We start from the raw sequence: 20,868 nt of genomic DNA, 5'->3' as shown, positions 1-20,868 counted from the left end.
CAGAATGGAAATACCTCATAATGCACAAGGGTACCATGTTGGTAACAGAGATAAATTTGTGGTAGACAAAGGGTTGGCCAAGACATGTACTAACAATGTTAAAAGCAAGCCTCAAAAGGATACAACTGATTCCAAGTAACTAAATGCCCAAGGAAAGCTCATACAATTTAAAGGAATACGTACAACAAAATATAGCACAGAAAAATGTAAAATTTGCATTGCCTGGAATCCAATAAAAAGGATCAGGAAAATACAGGCCAAAAACAGGGAAAAAATCAATCAATAGAGACCATCTCAGAAATGACAGAGATGATGGAATTAGCAGCTATTATAAATACATTCCATATGTTCAAGAAGGTAGAAGAACACAGGAGCATAATACGGAATGAAATGGAAGATATAAAAAGAACTAAATGGAACTACAGAAATCGGAAACTCAATATGTGAAATAAAAATACACTGTGGAATAAACAGCTGGTTAGATACTACAAAAGAAAAATTGGAATGGGGGAGAAGGGGGTAAAGAAGGGGAAGGGTCTAGTCAAGGAACTAATGTAAATGACCCATGGACATTGACAACAGGGTGGGGATTGACTCTGGGAGAGGGTGGAGGTGGGCGGGGCAGGGGAGAGCAATGGGGGAAAGATGGGACAACTGTAATAGAACAAAAATGAAAAAATGGAAAAGAAAACAGAAAAAGAAGAATTGGTGGGTGTGAAAACGCAGGAATCTCAACTATCCAAAATGAAGCATGGAGAGAAATAGGATTGGAACAAACAAACAACAAGAACAACAAACACAGTAACCTGTGGAACTAATGGTTTAACACATGTAAGTGGAATCCTGGGAAGGAAGGAAGGGCAGAAAAAAATATTTGAAATAATAAGGACAAAACCCATTCAAATTTGATTTAAAAAATAAACTATAAATGCATAGCTCCAAGGAGATAAATAAACCCAAGCTAAATATAAAGAAAACCACAACAAGATCATCATAATCAAATTGCTGAAAAACAGTGATAAGAAGAAAATCTCAAAAACAGCCAAAGGAACAATAGAAACATTACATACAAAGTAAAAAAGATAATGATAGGAGATTTTCATTAGAAACTATGCAAGCCAAAAGAAAATGAGGTTATAGTCACGTGGTGTATAATGACTTTTTGGTCAATGAAGGACAGCATAAGCAACAGTGGTCCTATAAAATTATAATGGAGCTGAAAAATTCTTACAGCCTAGTGATGTCGTAGCCATCGCAATGTAGGAGTGCAACACCTTACTCACCTATCTGGGTGATGTCTGTGTAAACAAACCTTCTGTGCTGCTGGTCACAAAATTATTGCACATACAATTAATATACATTGGTAGTAATAGATGAATATGTTACTGATTTATGTATTTATTTTTATTGTAAGTTTACAGTATAGTCTTTATACTTAAATAAAATAATTGCTATCGAACAGTATGCCATGTTAGGCCAGCAGCAGCCCTTGTACACCTCAAGTTGGCCCCATCTCTTGATTGCTATTTTCCCTTGTGCTTAACCTCATGTTGTTTTGTATAGTGGCACGTTGTACAGGTTTGTGGCCTAGGAGCAAGAGGCTATACCACACAGCCCAGGTGTGCAGAAGGCTGTACCATCTAGGTTTGTGTAAGTGCACTCTATAACATTCACACAATGACAAAACCTCCTAACGACTCATTTCTCAGATCGGATCCCCATTGTTAAGTGACACATGACTGTATATCTTGAAAGTACTATATGTGTGTATGTGAAATTGTCAGCATAGAACTGTATACTCAGCAAAAAAAACCCAAAAACAAAAACTTTAAAAACTGAAGGTAAAATGAAGACTTTATCAGACAAACCAAAGCTTAAACACTTCATTGCCTTCAGATTTGCCTTGTAAAACATGCTAAAATAAGTTCTCCAGGCAAAGAAAAAGGATACCATATAGAAATTTATATCTACACCAAGGAAGAATGATCAACAATAAAAATAAGGTCGTGGGTAACTATAAAAGCCTTTTATCCCTAATTAAAATTTTTTTATATGGCCAATTGTGGTAACATACACAATATAAATATTTACCATCTTAAATATTTTCAGGTGTATAATTCAATAGTGTTAAGTATATTTGCATTATTAAGCAACTTATCTCCAGAACTGTTTTCATCTTACAAAACTGAAACTCTATATCCATTAAACAGCAATTCACTTCTCCCCGCCCCTAGCCCCCCACAACCACCATTCTACTTTCCAGCTCCATGGATTTGAGTACTCTAGGTACCTCAGGTAAGTGGAATCAAACAATATTTGTCTTTCTATGACTGGCTTATTTTACTTAGCATAACATTCCTCAAGTTTCATCCATGTTGTAGCGTATGTCAGAACTGCCTTTCTTTTTAAAAAAGTAAATAATATTCTGTCGTATATACAGACCACATTTGGTTTACCCTTTCAGCTGTTGATGGACACTGGGGTTGTTCTGGCTATTATGAATAATGCTGCTATGAAAATGGGTATGCAAATATCTCTTTGAGACTCTGCTTTCATTTCTTTTGGGGATACACCCAGAAATGAAATTGCTGGGTCATACAGTAATTCTATTTTCAATATTTTGGAATTCCAAATTACAAATTACTGTTTTCCACAATGGCCGCACAGTTTAACATTCCCACCAACAGTGCACAAGGGTTCCAATATTTCCACGTCCTCATCAACACCTATTATTTTCTGCTTTTTAAAAATAGCAGCCATCCTAATGGGAGGGAGGTGGTATTTATTTCACTGTGGTTTTCATGTACATTTCTCTAACAGTGGTTGAACATCTTTTTAATGCGTTTGTTGGCCATTTATACATCTTTTTTGGTGAAATGTCTACTCAAGTCCTTTGCCCATTTTTGTTGTTATTGTTGAGTTGTAGTCCTTTATAAATTCTGGACACTAACCCCACACCAGATATATGATTTGAGAATGTCTTCTCCAATCCCACAGGTTGTCTTTCCCCCTCATTTAAAAAACATTTTAAAATAATTAACTGTTTCAAACAAAAATAAGCAAGAACAATGTTGTTTGGGTTTATAATATATATATAGATGTAAAATGTATGACAAAAATAGCACAAATGATGGGGAGGGGGGAATGAAATATATTTGTATGGTTCTTAAGCTCTAAGTGAAGTCCCAAAATATTACTTAAAAATAGATTATAAATTAAAGATGTATATTGTAAACTCTAGAATAATCATGAAAAACATAAAACAAAAAAGGTACAGCTATTAAACCAATAGTGGAGGTAAAATGAAACTACAAAACACATTTAATTAATCCAAAAGGAGCCAGGAAAAGAAAGGGGGGGAAAAAACCAGAAAACTAATAGCAAAACGCTGATGATTACATTAAATGTAATGGTATAAGCATTCCAATAAAAGGCTGACATTGTCAGATTGGATTAAAAAGCAAGACTCGGTTATGTGCTGTCTACACGAAACGCACCTTAACTATAAAGGCACAGCTAGGTCAAATGTAAAAGAATGAACTGCTGCCAACCACACCAAGACCCAACTTCTCTGAGCTCAAGGGTAAACACAAACATACTCTTTTCTCACCGAAAAACCATAAAAGGATAAAAAAATATATAACATCATGAAGCTAATTTTTAAAAGGCTGGAATGGTTATATTAATATCAAACATGAAAGATTTTAGCACAAGGATTGTTACTGGGGAAAAAAGAGACATATCAGAAAAATGAAGGAATCTATTCTGCAAGGGCTCCAACAATCCTAAATGTTTATGTACTAAATGGCAGAGCTTCAAAATACATGAAGCAAAACTGTTAAATGGAGACTTCCATATCCCTCTGTCAGTAATTGACAGAAAATGAATAAGGATATAGGGAAGGAGATTTGACAAACACTACCAACTAACCTAATCTGATTGCCATTTGTAGAATACCCAATGACAGCAGAAACATTTTTATCAAATGCACAGAATGATCACCAAGACAGACCATATTTTATCCCATAATTCAGATCTCTATCAATTTAAAAGTATTAAAATCATGCAAGGTATATTCTTTGATCACAACAAAAATAAATCAGAAATCTATAACATAAAGATATCTAAAACATCCTCAAATATTTGGAAATTAAGCAAAAAAGTTCCTAAGAACCTAAAGGGAAATTTAGAGCATTAAATGCTTATATTAGAAAAAAAAATCAAATCAATGGTCTAACCCTTCTAGCTTAAAAAACAATAAGACAAAAAAGAACAAATTAACCCTAAATAAGTGGAAGGCAGGAAATACTAAAGAGTTAAAATCAACAACATAGTTAAAAAATAATAAAAGAGAAGACTCAATAAATCCAAAAACTAGTTCTTTGAGATCAATAAAAATGATAAACTACTAACCATGCAGTTTAGGGAAAAAAGAAAAAAATCATAAAATTACTAATACCAGGCATGAAAGAGAGGATCTCTCTAGAGATCCCAGGCATTACAGGAATAATAAAAGACTATTATTATGAACAATTTTATGGCAATAAATTCAACAACTTAGATGAAATATACAAATTCCTTCAAAGACACAAACTATCAAAGAAGAAATAGGAAAACCTGAATTGAGATAGAAAAGCCCCAGATCTATTAAAGAAATATAATTCTTAATAAAAAACCTTTTCCGTAAAGAAAACTCTAGGCCTAGATGTCTTTGGTAGTGAATTCCATCAAACACTTATGGAAACATATTATCAATTCTACATAAAACTTTCAGTGAACTGTAGATAAAGGACTAGTTTCTCCTTACTTTTATGAGGTCAGCTTTACCCTGATAACAAAAATGAAGATATTACAATAAAAGAAAATTATAGACCAATATCTTTCATACAGAGGGAAACAAAAATCCTTAACGGAACATCTGTAAGTTGAATTCAGCAAGATATAAAAATAATAATACATTAAGACCAAATGAAGTTTATCTTAGAAATAAAAGTTTGGTTCAGCATTAAAAAAAATTAATAAATGAAAAAAAATCAATGTGATTTATCATATTAATAGACTAAAAAAAGAAAAGGCATATGGTCATCTCAAAAGATGCAGAAACCTGGCTGGTCTGGCTCCATAATTGGGCGCCAGCCTGTGAACCAAGAGGTCGCTGGTTTGATTCCCAGTCAGAGCACATGTCTGGGTTGCAAGCCAGGTCCCCAGTTGGGGGCACACGAGAGACAACCACACATTGATGTTTCTCTCCCTCTCCTTCTCCCTCCCTTCCCTCACTCTAAAAACATAACTAAATAAAGTCTTTTAAAGAAATGCAGAAAAAGCATTTGACAAAATTCAACATCTATTCATGATACAATTTCTCAACAAGCCAGGAATAGAAGAGAACTTCCTCTACCTAAAAAAAGGTATCAGTGAAAAAACCTACAGCCAATACCATAATGGTGAAAGACTAAATGCTTTCCTGCAAAGACTGGGAACAAGGCAAGTATGTTCCTTCCCCCTTCATCTGTTCAACACTGTACTGAGTCTAGCCAGTGCAGTGAGGCAAGAAAAAGGAGTCAAAGCATTTGATTGGAAGGGAAGAAATAAAAAACCGTCTTTATTAAAAGAAACATGATTACATACGTATTATACTGGTGCAAGGATAGACATAGAGATAACACACTAGAACAAGGAATCCAGAAATAGGCCCACACATATACGTTTAACTGATTTTCAACAAACATGTCAAGGTAATTCAATGCAGAAAGGCTAGTCTTCAACAAATGGCTCTGGAACAACTGAACATCTACCGGCAAAAAATGAACCTCAACCCTTACCTTTTACTATATATAAAAATTAACTTGAAATGGGTCATAGACCTAAATGAAAGCTTAACCTATATAAGTTCCAGAAAAAAGAAAAAGAAAAAAACCTTTCGATAAAAGAACAAATACAAAATCTATTAAAGAAAGAATTGATAAATTAGGCTTCATCAAGATTAAAAATTTCTGTCCTATGAAAGACATTGTTAAGAGAATGAAAAGACAAGCTATCGACTGAAAGAAAATATTTGTAAATCACTTGTCTGACAAAGGGCTTGTCATCTTAGAATTCGATTAAGAAGACAAAGAATCAATTAAAAGATGGCAACAGATTTGGATGGTTCTCAAAGGTAAAATATGAAAAAAGGACATGAAAATGATACTTAACATCATTAGTCATTAGTAAAATGCAAGTTAAAATCACAGTGAACTATCACTCTAAACCTACTAGAACAGCCAAAACTAGAAAGACTGATGACACAGATATAGGACCCCTGAAACTCTCACACATTGTGGGAAAGCAAAATAATGTAGTTACTTTGGAAAAGTTTGGCCGTTTCTTATAAAGTGAGGCATATATCCCATATGCAAATGTGTATAGTGGCTCTATTTTAATAGCTAAAAACTGGAATTAACTCAAATGTCTTTTGACTGCTGAACAGATAAACAGACAGTTACATTCATACAAGGGAATATCATTCAGCAACAAAAAGGAACAAAGAACTGATACACACAACACATGGTGAATCTTCCATTTTAATAAATGAAAGAGGTGGACTTAAAAGCCTACATACTGTAAGATTCCATTTATATGACATTCTGAAAATATTATAGGGACAGAAAAATGATCAGTATTTGTCAGAGTCTGGGGGCTCAGGGAAAAGGAGCACCAGGAAACTTTTGGGGGTGATGATAGAAATGTTCTGTTGATTGTTGTAGTTATACAAAGGTATGCACTGATCAAAATTCATACAACTACACTAAAAAGTAAATTATACCATGTGTAAATTAAACTTCAATAAACCTCCATATAATTTTATATTACAAAATTTATAAATTATATATTATGGATATATCCATATAATTATATATTATGAAATCATTAAAAAAGGTGGATATATAAATGTTGGTATTAGGATAATCTCTAACATGTACTGTTATAAAAAGCAAGGTACAGTATGTTCCCATTTATGGTAATGCTGACTATCTCTGGGGAAGGGGTCTAGAATGGGAGTATACAACCTTTGTGCTATTTGAGTCTTTCAAAAAAAAAAAAAATCACATGCTTGTATTACTTTTAGTTAGAAAAAGAAAAAGAAACTACATGTAAGTCAAGGAAAACTCAAGGTGTCTGGCCCAGGGCATGGAGTCATATAGGCCTGAGAAAACACATGTAAGAATATGGAACACAGTGCCAGACACTTAAGAGGTGCTCAGTGAATAGCTGGGGGAAGCAAAATATTTGGAAACAATTAGAGGCAAGACCTGGACAAATAGAGCTCTATCTGAACGCCAGATATCCAGCCAGTGGAGACCCTGTTTTATACAAGGAGCTGAGCCTGTACTGTTCAGTTAGAAAAAGAAAAGGAGCATAAAACCGAAATATCCTGGATCACATTTGGGCAAGTGCTTCTCAGCATTCCTGTGTAAGCACACTGCATGCCTTAACCTCGGCCTTCTAAGGAATGGGGTGCAAGCCCTTTCCCCAGTGATCTGGGCCCACCGCTGGGGTTCCTCCATGATCCAAGTGCTACATCCCAACTCCCAGAGGGTCCTGAGCAGCCTTTCCTGCAGCCTCTCCAGGTCAGACACTCCCACAACTTCCTAAAGGAACGAAATGACCCTGGCAGGCAAGACAACCTCAGCACGTCAGGCTCTTCTCCACACTGAAGCTTCAGTAAAAGAAAACCCGAAAGGAAAAGGTAGATAACTAATGGAGGCCCCTCAGCAGAATTTGGTAAAAGGAACTCCCAGGGTTTGACACAGCTTTTCTCAGCAAGCCTAATGTCAAGGAAGTCAGGAATCTAGAAAGCAAAATAAACAAAGAGAGAAGATGTGAAAACAGCCAGCCTCAGAAACTCCTCTTTGGTCTCTTAGCTTCCAAAAAAGTCTGGACACTGATCCTATGACTAGGAGCTTCTGTGCTGGATAGCCTTGTCTGGCTGCCTCTGGATACCTGGTTCTCACAGGGCAACTGCATCCGTTCTCCCTCCTCCCTCTCCTCCATAGAAACAAGCTGCACTGGTAGGTGAACAGGGGGGTAAGATATAGTAAGGCCATCGAGTGGGGCTGGGGTGGGAACTAACTAAAAGCAAAGTTCTTTCCAGGTACCCACAGACTCAAGGACGCAGAAGGGAAGTTACGACAGTCTTGTTTTCTCTGGAGCACACCACTTGCCACAAGCGCAGGGTTTCTGACCCCTACGCCACGGGCCAGGCAGGCTGCAGAGACAGTGGGGAGGAGGTACACTCACCGGGGGAAGATGGCAGTCATCAGGGCTGAAGCATAGCCGGGCTTGCAAGCTCCCTCTGAGAAGTTTGCGTACTTGGTGGCTAACTCCGCAGGCCTATGAGAAGAGAAGGAAAGTCACAGCTTGCCAGGCACTCAGCAGTCAGTGGGTTATTAATTTATGAAGAGCTGTAGGTGTTTAAACCTTGAATAAAGCCTTGTTCCCCACAACCAGCACTCAAGTCTCTCTTCTACACCAAGGCTTCAGGGGGGCATTGCCCCCCCAATTCAAAACACCCCACAGGAATAGGTAGATAAATAAGCAAAGCCTGTCAATGGAATTTGGTAAAAGAAACTCACTGGGTTTGCATAGATCCTTCACAGTAACGTTGATACCAAGGGGATCAGACTGTGAGAATGGAGCCTGGAGATCTAAAGAGAGAGCTGCTCAGGCTTTGATAAAGTCAGCAGCACCACCCCCTCAGCACTCCTATATTCCCACACGTCACCTGCCTCCATTCTCTCCGGCCAGTGAGAACCATGCATGGTGCCCTGAATACAAATCGTACGTATGTTGGAGTTTTTACTGTAATCATCAGAGGCTTAGCTGAGAATGCTCTCGTGCTCTTCTATTCTCTGCCTAGAATGTTCTTCCTTGACTTTCTCCACTTGGCTATGCCTTCTGGTTTTTCAAAACTAAGCTCAGATGTCAGCTTCGCTGGGCGTCATTCTCTGACCTCCGGACTGGGCTAAGTGCCTCCTCTGCCCCCTGCCACCCACATTACAAGCTCACCCCCATCAGCACTTGCTACCCTGTGCTGCAGTTGTTGGTAATACGTCTCCCTCTTTATACTGTAATTCCCCGACCGCAGAGTCAGGATTTAACCCTGCGCCCCCAGTACCTCACACAGGAATGGGTAAACAGGAGACCCATATAATTTTATGAAGGAACAAAATGACCCCGACAGTCTCACTGTACTTGGACTGGAACCAAGACAATCTTAGGAACCCACAAGTCAGAGATGGCTGAGTATTTTTCAGAAAACTTGTGTGTTCTAGCCCTGGAGTCGTTGCTGTGTGACTGGAGTCAAGTCACCTCACATCTTTGGCCTTCAATGTCTTTACATGTTCAGTGTGGGGCTGGAGTAGTCTAGAGAAAACCACCACAGAAGAACAGCCACATTCAGCGACTGCTGGGGCTGGCGGCTCTGCATGCAGGGGCACCCGAGGAAGTCCTGGCTGGCTGCCAGTTCCCAGTCCCAACCTCCCCCGCCTCCAGCCTTGGGCCCACTGCCAAAACTCTGATCACTCTGATGCCCAGCGGCTGCAGTGTGCTGGGGCCCTGGGGCAAGTTTTCCCTCATGGCTGTCTTCCTCGGGGACTGGGTGGGGTCATACAAGGTGGTGGTGTTGGGGGCTGGTGTTAGGGGGATGCTGGCGCCTGTACTAGAGAGCCAGAAGTGATGATGTGGCAGCTTCTCAATGTGCCATGTGTGATTCACTCATGTGCCCCTGAGGGCCCAGACCAGGGCCCTACACACAGTAACTGCTCAGTGAATTTAGACAAGCTCATCTGTACCCATGTGCAATTTCTTCTAGAAATGTACATTGGTTTTTTAGCCTTCCCTCCCAATGAAATATAAAGCCTGAAATGCAAAAGCAAATGCTGAGTGACAAGCCAGAGTTGGGACTTTATTTGGTAGGCAAAAGAAAGTCAAAGGCTTAACAAGAGAATTTACATAACTGTATTTCAGAAACAAAATATAAACTTCAGTTCAATTACTAAACTTAATGGAAGATTTTGGACTAGGCACAGGGATTAAAACATTACAGATTTTTTTCAAGTATTCCTTTCAATAGCTATGTGAGTAGATGCTATTAATTATTAATTTCCATACAACTTCAGAAAGAGGAAGAGACTTATCCAAGATCATACAACTACTAAGTGGCAGATACCGGATTTGAACTTGTTTCTAACACCAGTGCAGGAGTTCTTAACATGGTACTACCACCAGCATGGATCACAGGAAGTGCCATCACAGAGGGAAGCAGAGCCTGGGGTAGTGCACAAGTGGTCTGTGCAATTGGAGATGGGATCGAGATGAGGGTCAAGAAGGGTGTGTATGAGCAGCGAGACAATGAGTCCCTCCTATCCTTATCTTCCAGTCCCCCATGTCTGCTTCCCCGCCTCACACAGCAGCTCCTGCAGTCTACCTGAATTCCAGAAAGTTTCACAAAGAAGATGAAAAATGAATGGCAGTTGCCTCTTTCACATAATGCATCACAGAAATACATATACAATAAGAGACAAACCTTGGCCACCTTTTTCCTCTCTGATTTACACCATTAACTTTAGACAAGGTGCTTCAAGAACCAGGGCTCTGGGACAGCCCAGGGTCCACGGACCCTGGTAATCTATAATGGAGAAGAGGGAGCACTGGCAAGCTGGAGCACAAGGGAGCCAGAACCCAGCAGGAAAGGCTCTTTCCATGGCAGTGCAAGGTTGTCACATATAAAAATGAGCGGCTCTCAATCAACCCCCTCCCATTCCGAAAGCAACAGTCACTTCAAAAACACAACAGCCCTGGGGACAGTGGGCCGGTCAAGTTATTACCAAATTAAAATGCCTTAGACATGGCCTCCTGACTATCCCAGCGAGAGAATAATAGGGGGAATGTTGGGCATTCTGAGTCATACAGTAGGCTGGGACCTCTGGGGCAGTTAGCGGTCAAAACCACTGAGACTAAGAGTTGCCAACTCCCTCGGGCCAGAATACTTAGTTTCTCTAAGGCAGTCAACTCCAAATGCCAAGAGGCCCCCACAGATGTCTGATCAAATCATTCATCCCTTGTTTCTTCTCATACTCTGCAGCTGCCTTTCATTTTGGGAGACTTAGCATTTCAGCCAGTAAGAGCACCCATTGTCCTACAAACGTGACTACCAAGCCCCTGGGGTGATCAGTATAAACCACTGCACTTTCAAGAGGAAATCCAGATGGACAGACTAGAGTCCAAAAGAAGGAAACAGACTTCCACTCCTCTGCTTCACTCAAAAGCACCAAGTTTAAGGAATCAGGCCAAGCAATGGGTTGTAAATGGGAAGAGTATAGGATCTAGAATCAGAAACGTTCTCAGAGGACACTAGCAAGCTGCACGGCGTTGGACAAGTGATGGAAAAATCCGATGCTCAGCTTCCTCATCTGCAAATGGGAACCACTCAATTCCCAGGGATCGTGGGAGGGTGTAGTGAGAAAGCCCATTTGGAGGGGCTGGCTGTCCTCTAGAGCACCACAAATGTACCATGCAGGATGAGGTGGTAGAGCCAGGCAGCCAGGTCATGGAGGCTTTGAACACTTGGCTCAAGTTTGGGTTCTGTCATAGGGGAGAGTCGCTGAGTGATTTCCAGTGGGAGAGTGCCTTGATCGATGTACACATTTTAAGGATCAACACTTGGGAGGTGGGGGTAGCACTGCCAGGGGCTCAAAGGAGCAGTCCGTGGGCAGAAAAATAACCAGGAAAGAGTGTGATGTCTCAGTTGCCAAGAGAAGGAGGTGGCTCAAGGACAGATGGACCAACTGTCTCAAACACTGCAGTAGGCCTGGTGTGGCCCTTACTGATAGCTGGATTTGGCAACATAAAGGTTACTCCTGACCTTGAAAAAAGCTGTTTCACTGGAGGGGTAGGGGTGAGAGAACAAAATGCTGATTTCACTGGGTTTAAGAAAAAACAGAAGAATTGGAGTCACGGGATATAAACTATTTTTAGTTTTGCTATAAAGGGAGACATAAAAATGGGGCAATAGCTGGAGGAAAGAAATAAGGAAAATACGGTTTTCGAGAATAGGAAATATTCTAGCATGTTTATAAGCTATAAGAGAATAAGAGAAAAACTCAGTGATGCAGTAGCGATAGGAGAAATGTCTTTGGGTGAAGAGAAAAGGATCTAACACAAAAGAAGGGTTGGCCTTAGCTCTGCTTACCCTGCCCTGCCCTGTGCTCTGACTAGCTCTTCATCTTGCAATACCGCTTCCTTTATGAAGCTTTTCATGATTACTTCCCTTTTGGAGTAGGACCAACCCATCCTGCCTATGGACCCCATGTTACCTAGAGCTGACTTTTACCTTTAGCTTGCTCACTTGTTTCCACACACTCTTTCTCTCCCCTCCCCTTCCCTTCCTTCCTCTCATTCATTCAGTCACTCACTGAACAAATATTTAGAGGCAACAGAGTCACTCTGCTCGGATTTGTACCCTCACTCTATCCCTTACTAGCTGTGTGACTTCAGGTAGGTTATTTAATTGCTCTGTGCCTTAATTTCCACGTCTTCAAAACTGAGATTATACTAGTACTTACTTCTTAAACTTGTGAGAATTATGTTGAAAATAAAGCTCTTAGTATGATGCCTGGCATACAGTTTCTGTCTCAGTGCATGTTAACTGTGACAGTCTCATTGTCATGTACCAGACATTCACCTGGGATTAGGGACACAATAATGACTAGGACATAGTTATGGCCTAACACATTACACTGAAGAGTAATTATGCATTTACATATCTTTCTCTCCTAGACCATGGAAACTGATCATAGTACATAGCACAGAGCACCATGCATAGCACAGAATAGGTGAGGTCTGTCCAGAAGGTATCCAGCCATGTAATATGAAAAATAGAGACATTTATTGAAGTCGATACAAGACATTTTACACAGCACAATGATGCCTCAGTCCCCTTCAAAACAGGCACCTTGGGACCTCACAGAGTTCTTGCAATTGCCCACTATCAGCTGCCCTGTCTTATTTTCCTGAATCTCATTCCCAGTCTGAAATCTCGTCCCTTTCACAGGTGATTTTATTTTTGGGAAAAGCTAAGTCACAAGGCGCCAAAACTGGGCTGAGTCACCTGGGTGATTTGATGTTTTGCCAAAAAACACTGCAGAAGACATGATGCAAGAGTGGGCACATTGCTGTGATGAAGCTGCCAATCACCAGCTGCCCATAGCCGTGGCCTTCTGAATCGTCCAAATAGTATCCGTGGACCAATGTTCAAGCTAACACAAAACTTAATGCAGATTCGTTGCCCTACGTGCTCATTCATTTTGAATGCAATGGCCACACACTACACATGCTCACTCAATGGCATCTACTGCTCCCACTGACCAGTAGAGTGAAGTCATCATTTTTCACGCACGTGCATTCCAGTCCACTCTCCTTGGCTGCCAGGCTATATCGATGTTGCGTAAACCATTCTCGTTACTTAATAATGGCTGGACTTTTTCTGGACAGACCTTGTATAAGTATCCAACAAAATATTTGTTGGATTCAAACTAATTGGTTACCTTGACTTGGAAAGTTAACTGACAGGAAGTGTTGGGAAGAGGTGGTGATGGCTGCAGAAAATGGAGAAGGAGCTTTAACGCTAATTCCTGAGGACTCTATAGAGCAGTGATGGGCATCTGTGACCAATAGTCTAATTTCTAAGACTCAAAAAGGACTGAACTCAAATTAGCTCCCTCCTTTGCTCCCTCCCTCATTCCATGTGCTAGTTTACTGATGTAGAGGTCAAAGAACTGATTGTGAGAATGAAATAAGACCATGTAAGATACTCGGCACACTGCCTGGCAAATATAATAATAGTTAATAAACATTAGTTTCCTTTCAAGCAAATATAGCAACTTAAAGGTAGCCAATATTACTGTGCTGTGAGGACTAGAAGGAACAAACAGATAAGAAGCCTCGGCACAGAGCTCAACCCCACTGCTTCTTCAGTTCTGTCCTCCCTCACCTTCCTAATGAAGATGCTTTTCTCCAATTACTAGAGGGTTGTTTCTGGAACAATGACATTACTTGGGAAATGAAAGAAGCAATTAGGTTAGAGTTAGTAATCCTATTCTGTCATTAAGTATTTTTATTTTAACTTTTTTTTCCTGAAATAGTCTTTATATATGAAAGGTTATTTAATACTGCCAATGATCCTTTTAAGCTCCAAGTCGGAAACTTTTCTTCTTAAGAATGACAGCCTCTCCACTTTAACCTCATAACTCCATTATTACAGGTTTTCTGGCTCTTCTTGCAGTATCAGGAGTCTCTTCATTCACGCACATTTGGGGTGGTGTTGACCCATCCTGCCCTGAATATCAATGACTCTTTGCTCTTTGTGAACTCCAAAGCAGACTTGGGCTTCTATATAGTTTTCGCCTCACTTACAGCGATCTGTGATAAACTTGGCAGCACTCTCTCATGTTTCTTTCATCACTTTAAGAAAAGAAGAACTGCTTGATCTGAGCCAACTGGAATCTGTGGTATTTCTCAGCTCTGGAGGCCCTGCCTTATAGCTCTTGGTGCTAAGCACAGCAATATATTTTCAATATACCAGGTTACTCTGCTGCTTGATCAGTGATTCTGGAGCTGACATTACCGCAGTATAACTTTGTACCCAGGGTCGTGTTATTTACTTCATTTTGACTGGAAGGATGCTCTCCAATAAGCTCTTGCAAAATCTTTAGGCCTGAGCTGTATAGGTAATTGCCACAGACTACCACGGATCTGTTGTGACTATTCAACTCATTTTGTTTCTTTGAAAAAAATGAAACCAACAGCAACAACAACACATCCTCTTTCTGGGTGATAGTGAAAAGAACAAGGAAACTAAGATTTATTGAGCATAAAGCATGGGCCAGGCAGTTGACCTAATTATCTAATTTACCTTTATAATAATCCTCTAAGAGAGTATAGCTCTTAGACCCAGGCATGTGGGGCTGAAAGAGACCCAGAAGACATAGTTAAAAGATGTATTGTTCTATGTTGAAAATATAAAATTTCAAATCATGAATTTGATAGGGATTTGCATTGAATCTGTAGATTATTTTGAGTAGTATGGACATTTTCTTTTTAATAGAGGGGAAGGGTTGGAGAAAGAGAGAGAAACATTGATGTGTGAGAGAAACATGGATTGGTTGCCTCTCACACGCCACCAACCAAGGACCTGGCCTGCATCTCAGGCATGTGCCCTCACTGGGAATCGAACTTGCGACTTTTAAGTTTGTGAAAGGACGCCCAACCCACTGAGCCACACCACTCAGGGCGTATGGACATTTTAATAATGTTAATACTTTTAATCCATTAGCATGAAATATCTTTCAATTTATTTGTGTTTTCTTCAATTTCTCTCATCAATATCTTATAATTTTCAGTGCATGGGTTTTTCCCTTCCTTAAATTTATTCCTGGGTATTTTATTATCTGTGATGTAACTGTAAATGGGATTATTCATTATCAGTGTACAGAAGCACAACTAATTTTTTAAAAGACTTAATTTTTTTAGAGAGAGGAGAAGGAAGGGAGAAAGAGAGGGAAACATCAATGTGTGAGAAAAACATCAATCGATTGCCTCTCACATGCCCCCAACTGGAAACCTGGCCCAGATCCCAGGCATATGTCCCAAACAGGATTCCAACTGGCAACCTTTCAGTTTGCAGGCCAGCACCCAACCCATTGAGCCATACCAACCTGGGCAGAAACAAAACTAATTTTTGTGTATTGATTTTATATCTTGCAACATCACTAGATTTGTTTAATAGTTCTAACAGTCTTACGGTGGAATATTTAGGGTTTTTAAAAAATATCTTGTTATCCGCAAATACAGACAGTTTTACTTTTTTTCAGATTTGGATGCCTATTATTTCTTTTTCTTGCCCAATTGCTTTGGCTAGGACTTCTAGTACTACAATGAATAAAAGTGACTAGAGTGGGTATCCTTGTCTAATGCCTGATCTTAGAGGGAAACCTTCCAGGTTTTTACCATTGAGTATGATGTCAGCTGTGGAGTTCTCAAACATGGTTTTTATTATATTGTGTTACATTTCCTCTATACTCATTTTGTTGAGTTTTTATTATAAATAGATGTTGAGTTTTGTCAAATGCTTTATCTCCATTTATTGAAATGATAATATGATTTTCATCCTTCATTTTGTATCACATAGATTGATTTGTGGATATTGAACAAATCTTGCATCCTGGAGTAAATCTCACTTGATTATGGTGTATGATCCTTTTAATGCATTTGAATTCAGTTTGCTAAAATTTTGTCGAGACTTTTGCATCTGTGTTCTTCAGGGATATTGGTCTGTAATCTTTTTTTCTTGTAGTGTCATTGCTTTCGGTATCAGGGTAATAAATGCTGGTCTAGTAAACTGAGTTTGAAAGTGTTCCCTCCTCTTCACTTTTGTGAAAAAGTTTGAGAAGTATTGGTATTAATTTTTCTTTAGGGACTTCAGCTAAGATGGAGGTGTAAGTGGACACACTGTGTCTCCCTCCACAACTAGGAAGGAATACAACTACCTCAGAACTGGAGACAACCAGAAGTTCCAGAAAATCAAGCTGCAGGAAAGTCCAACAAAAATATAAAGAAGAAATATTCATCCAGACAGGTAGGAGGGGTGGAGCCAGTGTGAAGGTGGCCAGCTGGTGGAAGTGCAGTCACACATTGAAAAAAGTGGGGAAGGACACCTGGGGAATGTTCCCAGCCCCTGACCAGACTGCATAGCTCACGGTCCCAGTGCCAGAGAAAATTAAGCCTCATTGCTTATGACTGTGCAAACCTGTGGGGGTTGGGGCAGAGGAAGAAACTGCCCGTATCTCAGTAGAGTCCGCTTGTTTAAAGGGCCCCCATGGTGGTCCTAGAATGTCTGCAGACCCACCCACTCTGAAAACGACAGCCAAGGCAACAACTAGAGAGGTGCCAGTCGCATACAAAGTGGGAGAAGTGCCTGGAAAAGGGGCAAGTGCTGAGCAAGCACCATTGTTCCCTTTCAGACCTCTCCCCCACATACAGTGCCACAACGTGGTGAAACAGGTGAACCCCATACTGACAAACACCTAAGGTGTCCCTTACAATGTAACAGGTGTGACAGCTCTAACTAAGAGACAGAGGCAAACAAACACAGAACCTTGTCAAGATGAGGAGACAGAGAAGTATGGCCCAAAAGGGGGAATGGATCAAGGTTCCAGTGGGAGAACTAAGCGACAAGGATAGCTAACCTAACAGATGCAGAGTTCAAAACACTGGTGATGAAGGTGATCACAGGCTTGACAGATATGCTTAAGTACAGCAAGTGCATAAGGGAAGAAGTGAAGGCTATGCTAAATGAAACAAAGAAAAATCCACACAAAACCATTGGGAAGGGAAGGAAACTGGAGTTCAAACCAATGATTTGGAACATAAGGAGAAAAACAACAGTCAACCAAAACAGAGTGAGGAAACAAGAATTGAGAAAACTGAGGAGAGGATTGGGAACCTCTGGGATAACTTTAAACATGCAAACATCCAATAGGGGTTCCAGAAGGAGAACAGGAAGAAAAAAAAATTGAAACGTATGTGAGAAAATAATGAAGGGAACCCCCCCCCCCCAATATTTGGTGAAGGAAATAGACATACAAGTCCAGGAAGCAAGGAGAGTCCCAAACAAGCTAGACCCAAAAAAGGACCACACCAAGACACATCATAATTAAAATGCCAAAGGTGAAAGGTAAAGAGAGAATCCTAAAAGTAGCAAGGGAAAAGCAGAGAGTTAACTACAAACGGGCGCCTATAAGACTAACAGCTGATTTCTCAAAAGAAACTTTGCAGGCAAGAAGTATTCAAGATGATGAGAAGCAAGGACTTACAACCAAGATTACTTTATCCAGCAAAGCTATCATTTAGAATGAAAGGGCAGATAAAGTGCTTCCCAGACAAGGTAAAACGAAAGGAATTCATCATCACCAAGCTATTATTATATGAAATGTCAAAGGGCCTTAGTTAAGAAAAAGAAGATCAAAACTATGAACATTAGGGTGCAAGGAAACAAGAGGGGGAAAAAAAGTGGGACAACTGTAATGGGAAAACAAACAAAAATTTTTTAGTGGGGTAAAAATGAAAATATGAAGAATGGAAATGCCAGTTCAGTGAGTATTAGAAGGACAAGGATTTTCCTTCACACTGTATATTTTTCTCCCTATCTGATCCCTCCAGAGTTTGGCATTCTAAAGAAGTAAGTAATGGCATAAGTTTCTTTGCATAAAACTAATAAGACCAGTTGTTAATAGAGGTGTTTTTTTTTTTTTTGACCAAGACTTTGACTGGAATGTCATGCCTAAAGGAGACATGCTTGGGCTCTGGTTGTTACCAAAAAGCCCTGAGGAACTGGGAATGACTTTCGAAGGTAATAAAAGCCCATGAGATAAAAGGCCTGGTACCGTGGTTGGTTGTGCGGTCCATAGCAATCTTTCCAGGGAAGGAATGAAAGTTGTTTTCCTGAAAGATGGCTAGAAGGGACCTTAAGGCACAATGGAAAACCAGAAGGATTTGGAAAAGACAGGTGTGTACAGGCAAGGCTGAATGCCAAGTATGTGGCTCAGCTTCTGTGCCCTGAAGGGCAGACTGAAGGTCACCCTAAATGTTCCTTGCGTAAGTTCCAGCAAAGCAGAACTAAAGATCATAAGTGATCATTTGCTGCTCTTGTTGTGTTTATGCAAATGAACAGGATAAATTAAAAATGGACTTAATGCAGTCCCTTTAATAACAAGGAGGGTAATCTTAGGGACAGAGAAGGAAAACTCTGACTCCAAAAAACCTCCGCTGCCTTGCGGCATACCTCTTCAGGGGAAAGGCTAAGGGAGTAAACCCCGACAGAAAATCCGGAGCCGGAGTCCCTAAGGCACACCTGAAGCCAAGCTGTATTGACTCCGTCTTTCCCTTGGACCCTTCAGCTGCGAAGAGAAGGGGGGTCTGCTGCATGGGCAACAGCAGACCCTCCATATCACCCTGCCCAGGCTCTGTAGCTTCAGCTTCACTGGAGAGGACACTCCAGCGTCATCGCAAGATGTCGATTCAACATGGGAGGAGACAGATACCGTGTCACTCCCGAGTCGGACTGCACAGCCATTCTCGGCAGTGCAGATAGACTCTTAAGAAGCTACACCATCGTCTCTCGAGACGGACGGCTGCCGACGACGAATCTTAGGGAGAAAAATCATTATTCAAGGAAAATCACAATGATCAATGGTAGACTATAAAGTAGTGCAGCTAACCGTCTTTAAACTTTTTTTTCATTTAAAATATGTTTCCACTTGAAAGTTAAACTATGTCTGTGGTATCATCAAAGATATTTAATTTACAGGCAAGAAGAATGTCAAATACCCTGCAACTGGGTGTCTTTCCAATAAGACAGTCTTACAGATTTAGAGACTTGTTTGTGGGTTATGTTACATAAATTAACATGTGTTTTCTGTTTTCAAAGGGCATAAGCCTATGATCTCATTACCTGAGTGATTATCTGTATGTATAGACCTCACTTAATCCTGTCTGTAGCGCTGCCTCCTGAGACTCAACGGTTTGGCTGAACTAAGTGGCTGGGTTGGTGAAGAATGGGGTGGTCTGTGGGCTTCACATTAAAACTGGTTCCTCTTTTCTATCCTAATGGCTTGGACCGAAAGGGCCCAGAGGTCTGAGAAACCTAAAATATTTCCCTTAGTCCAAACTAAGTATAATGGGCAAAAGGGTTTTGGACAGGTGAGATGTGCCTGGCACACCTTCCTCCAAAGAAGCCCCCCCCTTTTTCTCCCTAATGTGGGACACTGAAAAATTAATCCCTGCCTTTTGTCATCTAGCAGTTATGGATTGAATGATGTCTTTTAACCCTTTTGCCAAATCTGTTGCCCCCAGAATACAACAAGGATGCCAGCCTGTTAAACCAAGCATGCCGTTGTCCGGGACAGCCAACTGACCTGGAGTCTGCACGATCGTTCCCCATGTGGGAAGGCCACCCTCCCCTCCACATTTCCCACTCTTATTAGGGATTTCTGGACCCAAGGGTAGGTAGGACGACGAACATGTCCAGCTTGAAGCAGTTAGAGGAGCTTGAGACCTTCGCCCATTGTCCTTTATAAGATTATAAAGGGTCTTAATATCTGAGAGGGAGGGATTATTTTTTATTGTTAAAATAATTAATTAATCATTTATTTATTAAAAAAAAAGAAGAATATTTGAAAGGGTGAAGCGGGAGAGCTTGTATGTATGAACCATGAGCATGGATTTGGTGGAGGATTGCTGGAGGGGGTGCTGGGTGGAGGGGAGCAAAGGGGAAAAAATTGGAATTATTGTAACAATATAACCAATAAAATATAATAAAAAAAACTATGAACATTAAAATGACAACAAACTCACAACTATCAACAACTGAATCTAAAAAATAGAAACAAAATCCAACTAAGAAAACTAGAATAGGAACAGAATCATAGGTACAGGGCTCATTTGGAGGGTTATCAGCTGGTAGGAGGAAGTGGGAGAAATGGGGAAATGGTGCAGGAAGCATAATTAATAAATACAAAATAGACAGGGGTAAGTTAAGAATAATATGGGAAAGGGTGAAGCCAAAGAACGTATATGCATGACCCATGGACATGAACTAAGAGGGGTGGGATTGCTAGAGGGCAGGGTGGTTCTGGGCAGAGGGGAGCAAAGGAGAAAAAATTGGAACTACTGTAACAACATAATCAACAAAATATACTTAATACTAAAAAAAAAAAAACAAGAACAAAAATTAACATAAAAGATTTTTTAAAAGTGTTTTAGAGACCTAGA

General features: G+C 40.2%; 1 protein-coding gene across 8 annotated transcripts in view; it reads right to left on the bottom strand.

Annotated features, from left to right (window-relative positions):
• Nucleotides 1-20,868, bottom strand: part of ST3GAL3 (ST3 beta-galactoside alpha-2,3-sialyltransferase 3) — a 194,143-nt gene that overhangs the window by 64,735 nt on the left and 108,540 nt on the right. For all 8 annotated transcript variants that reach the window (XM_090269286.1, XM_090269287.1, XM_090269283.1 and 5 more), the window contains one exon: nucleotides 8,281-8,373. In XM_090269286.1, coding sequence (XP_090125412.1) covers nucleotides 8,281-8,300 — 20 coding nt within the window. In that variant the 5' untranslated portion in view covers nucleotides 8,301-8,373. The remainder of the gene's footprint in view (nucleotides 1-8,280; nucleotides 8,374-20,868) is intronic.

The sequence above is a fragment of the Furipterus horrens genome, unplaced genomic scaffold (assembly GCF_987537825.1).
Source record: "Furipterus horrens unplaced genomic scaffold, mFurHor1.1.pri manual_scaffold_3, whole genome shotgun sequence".
Classification (NCBI taxonomy): Eukaryota; Metazoa; Chordata; class Mammalia; order Chiroptera; family Furipteridae; genus Furipterus; species Furipterus horrens.
Note: the sequence above shows the minus strand (reverse complement) of the source record. Positions and strands in the feature narration are given on the sequence as shown.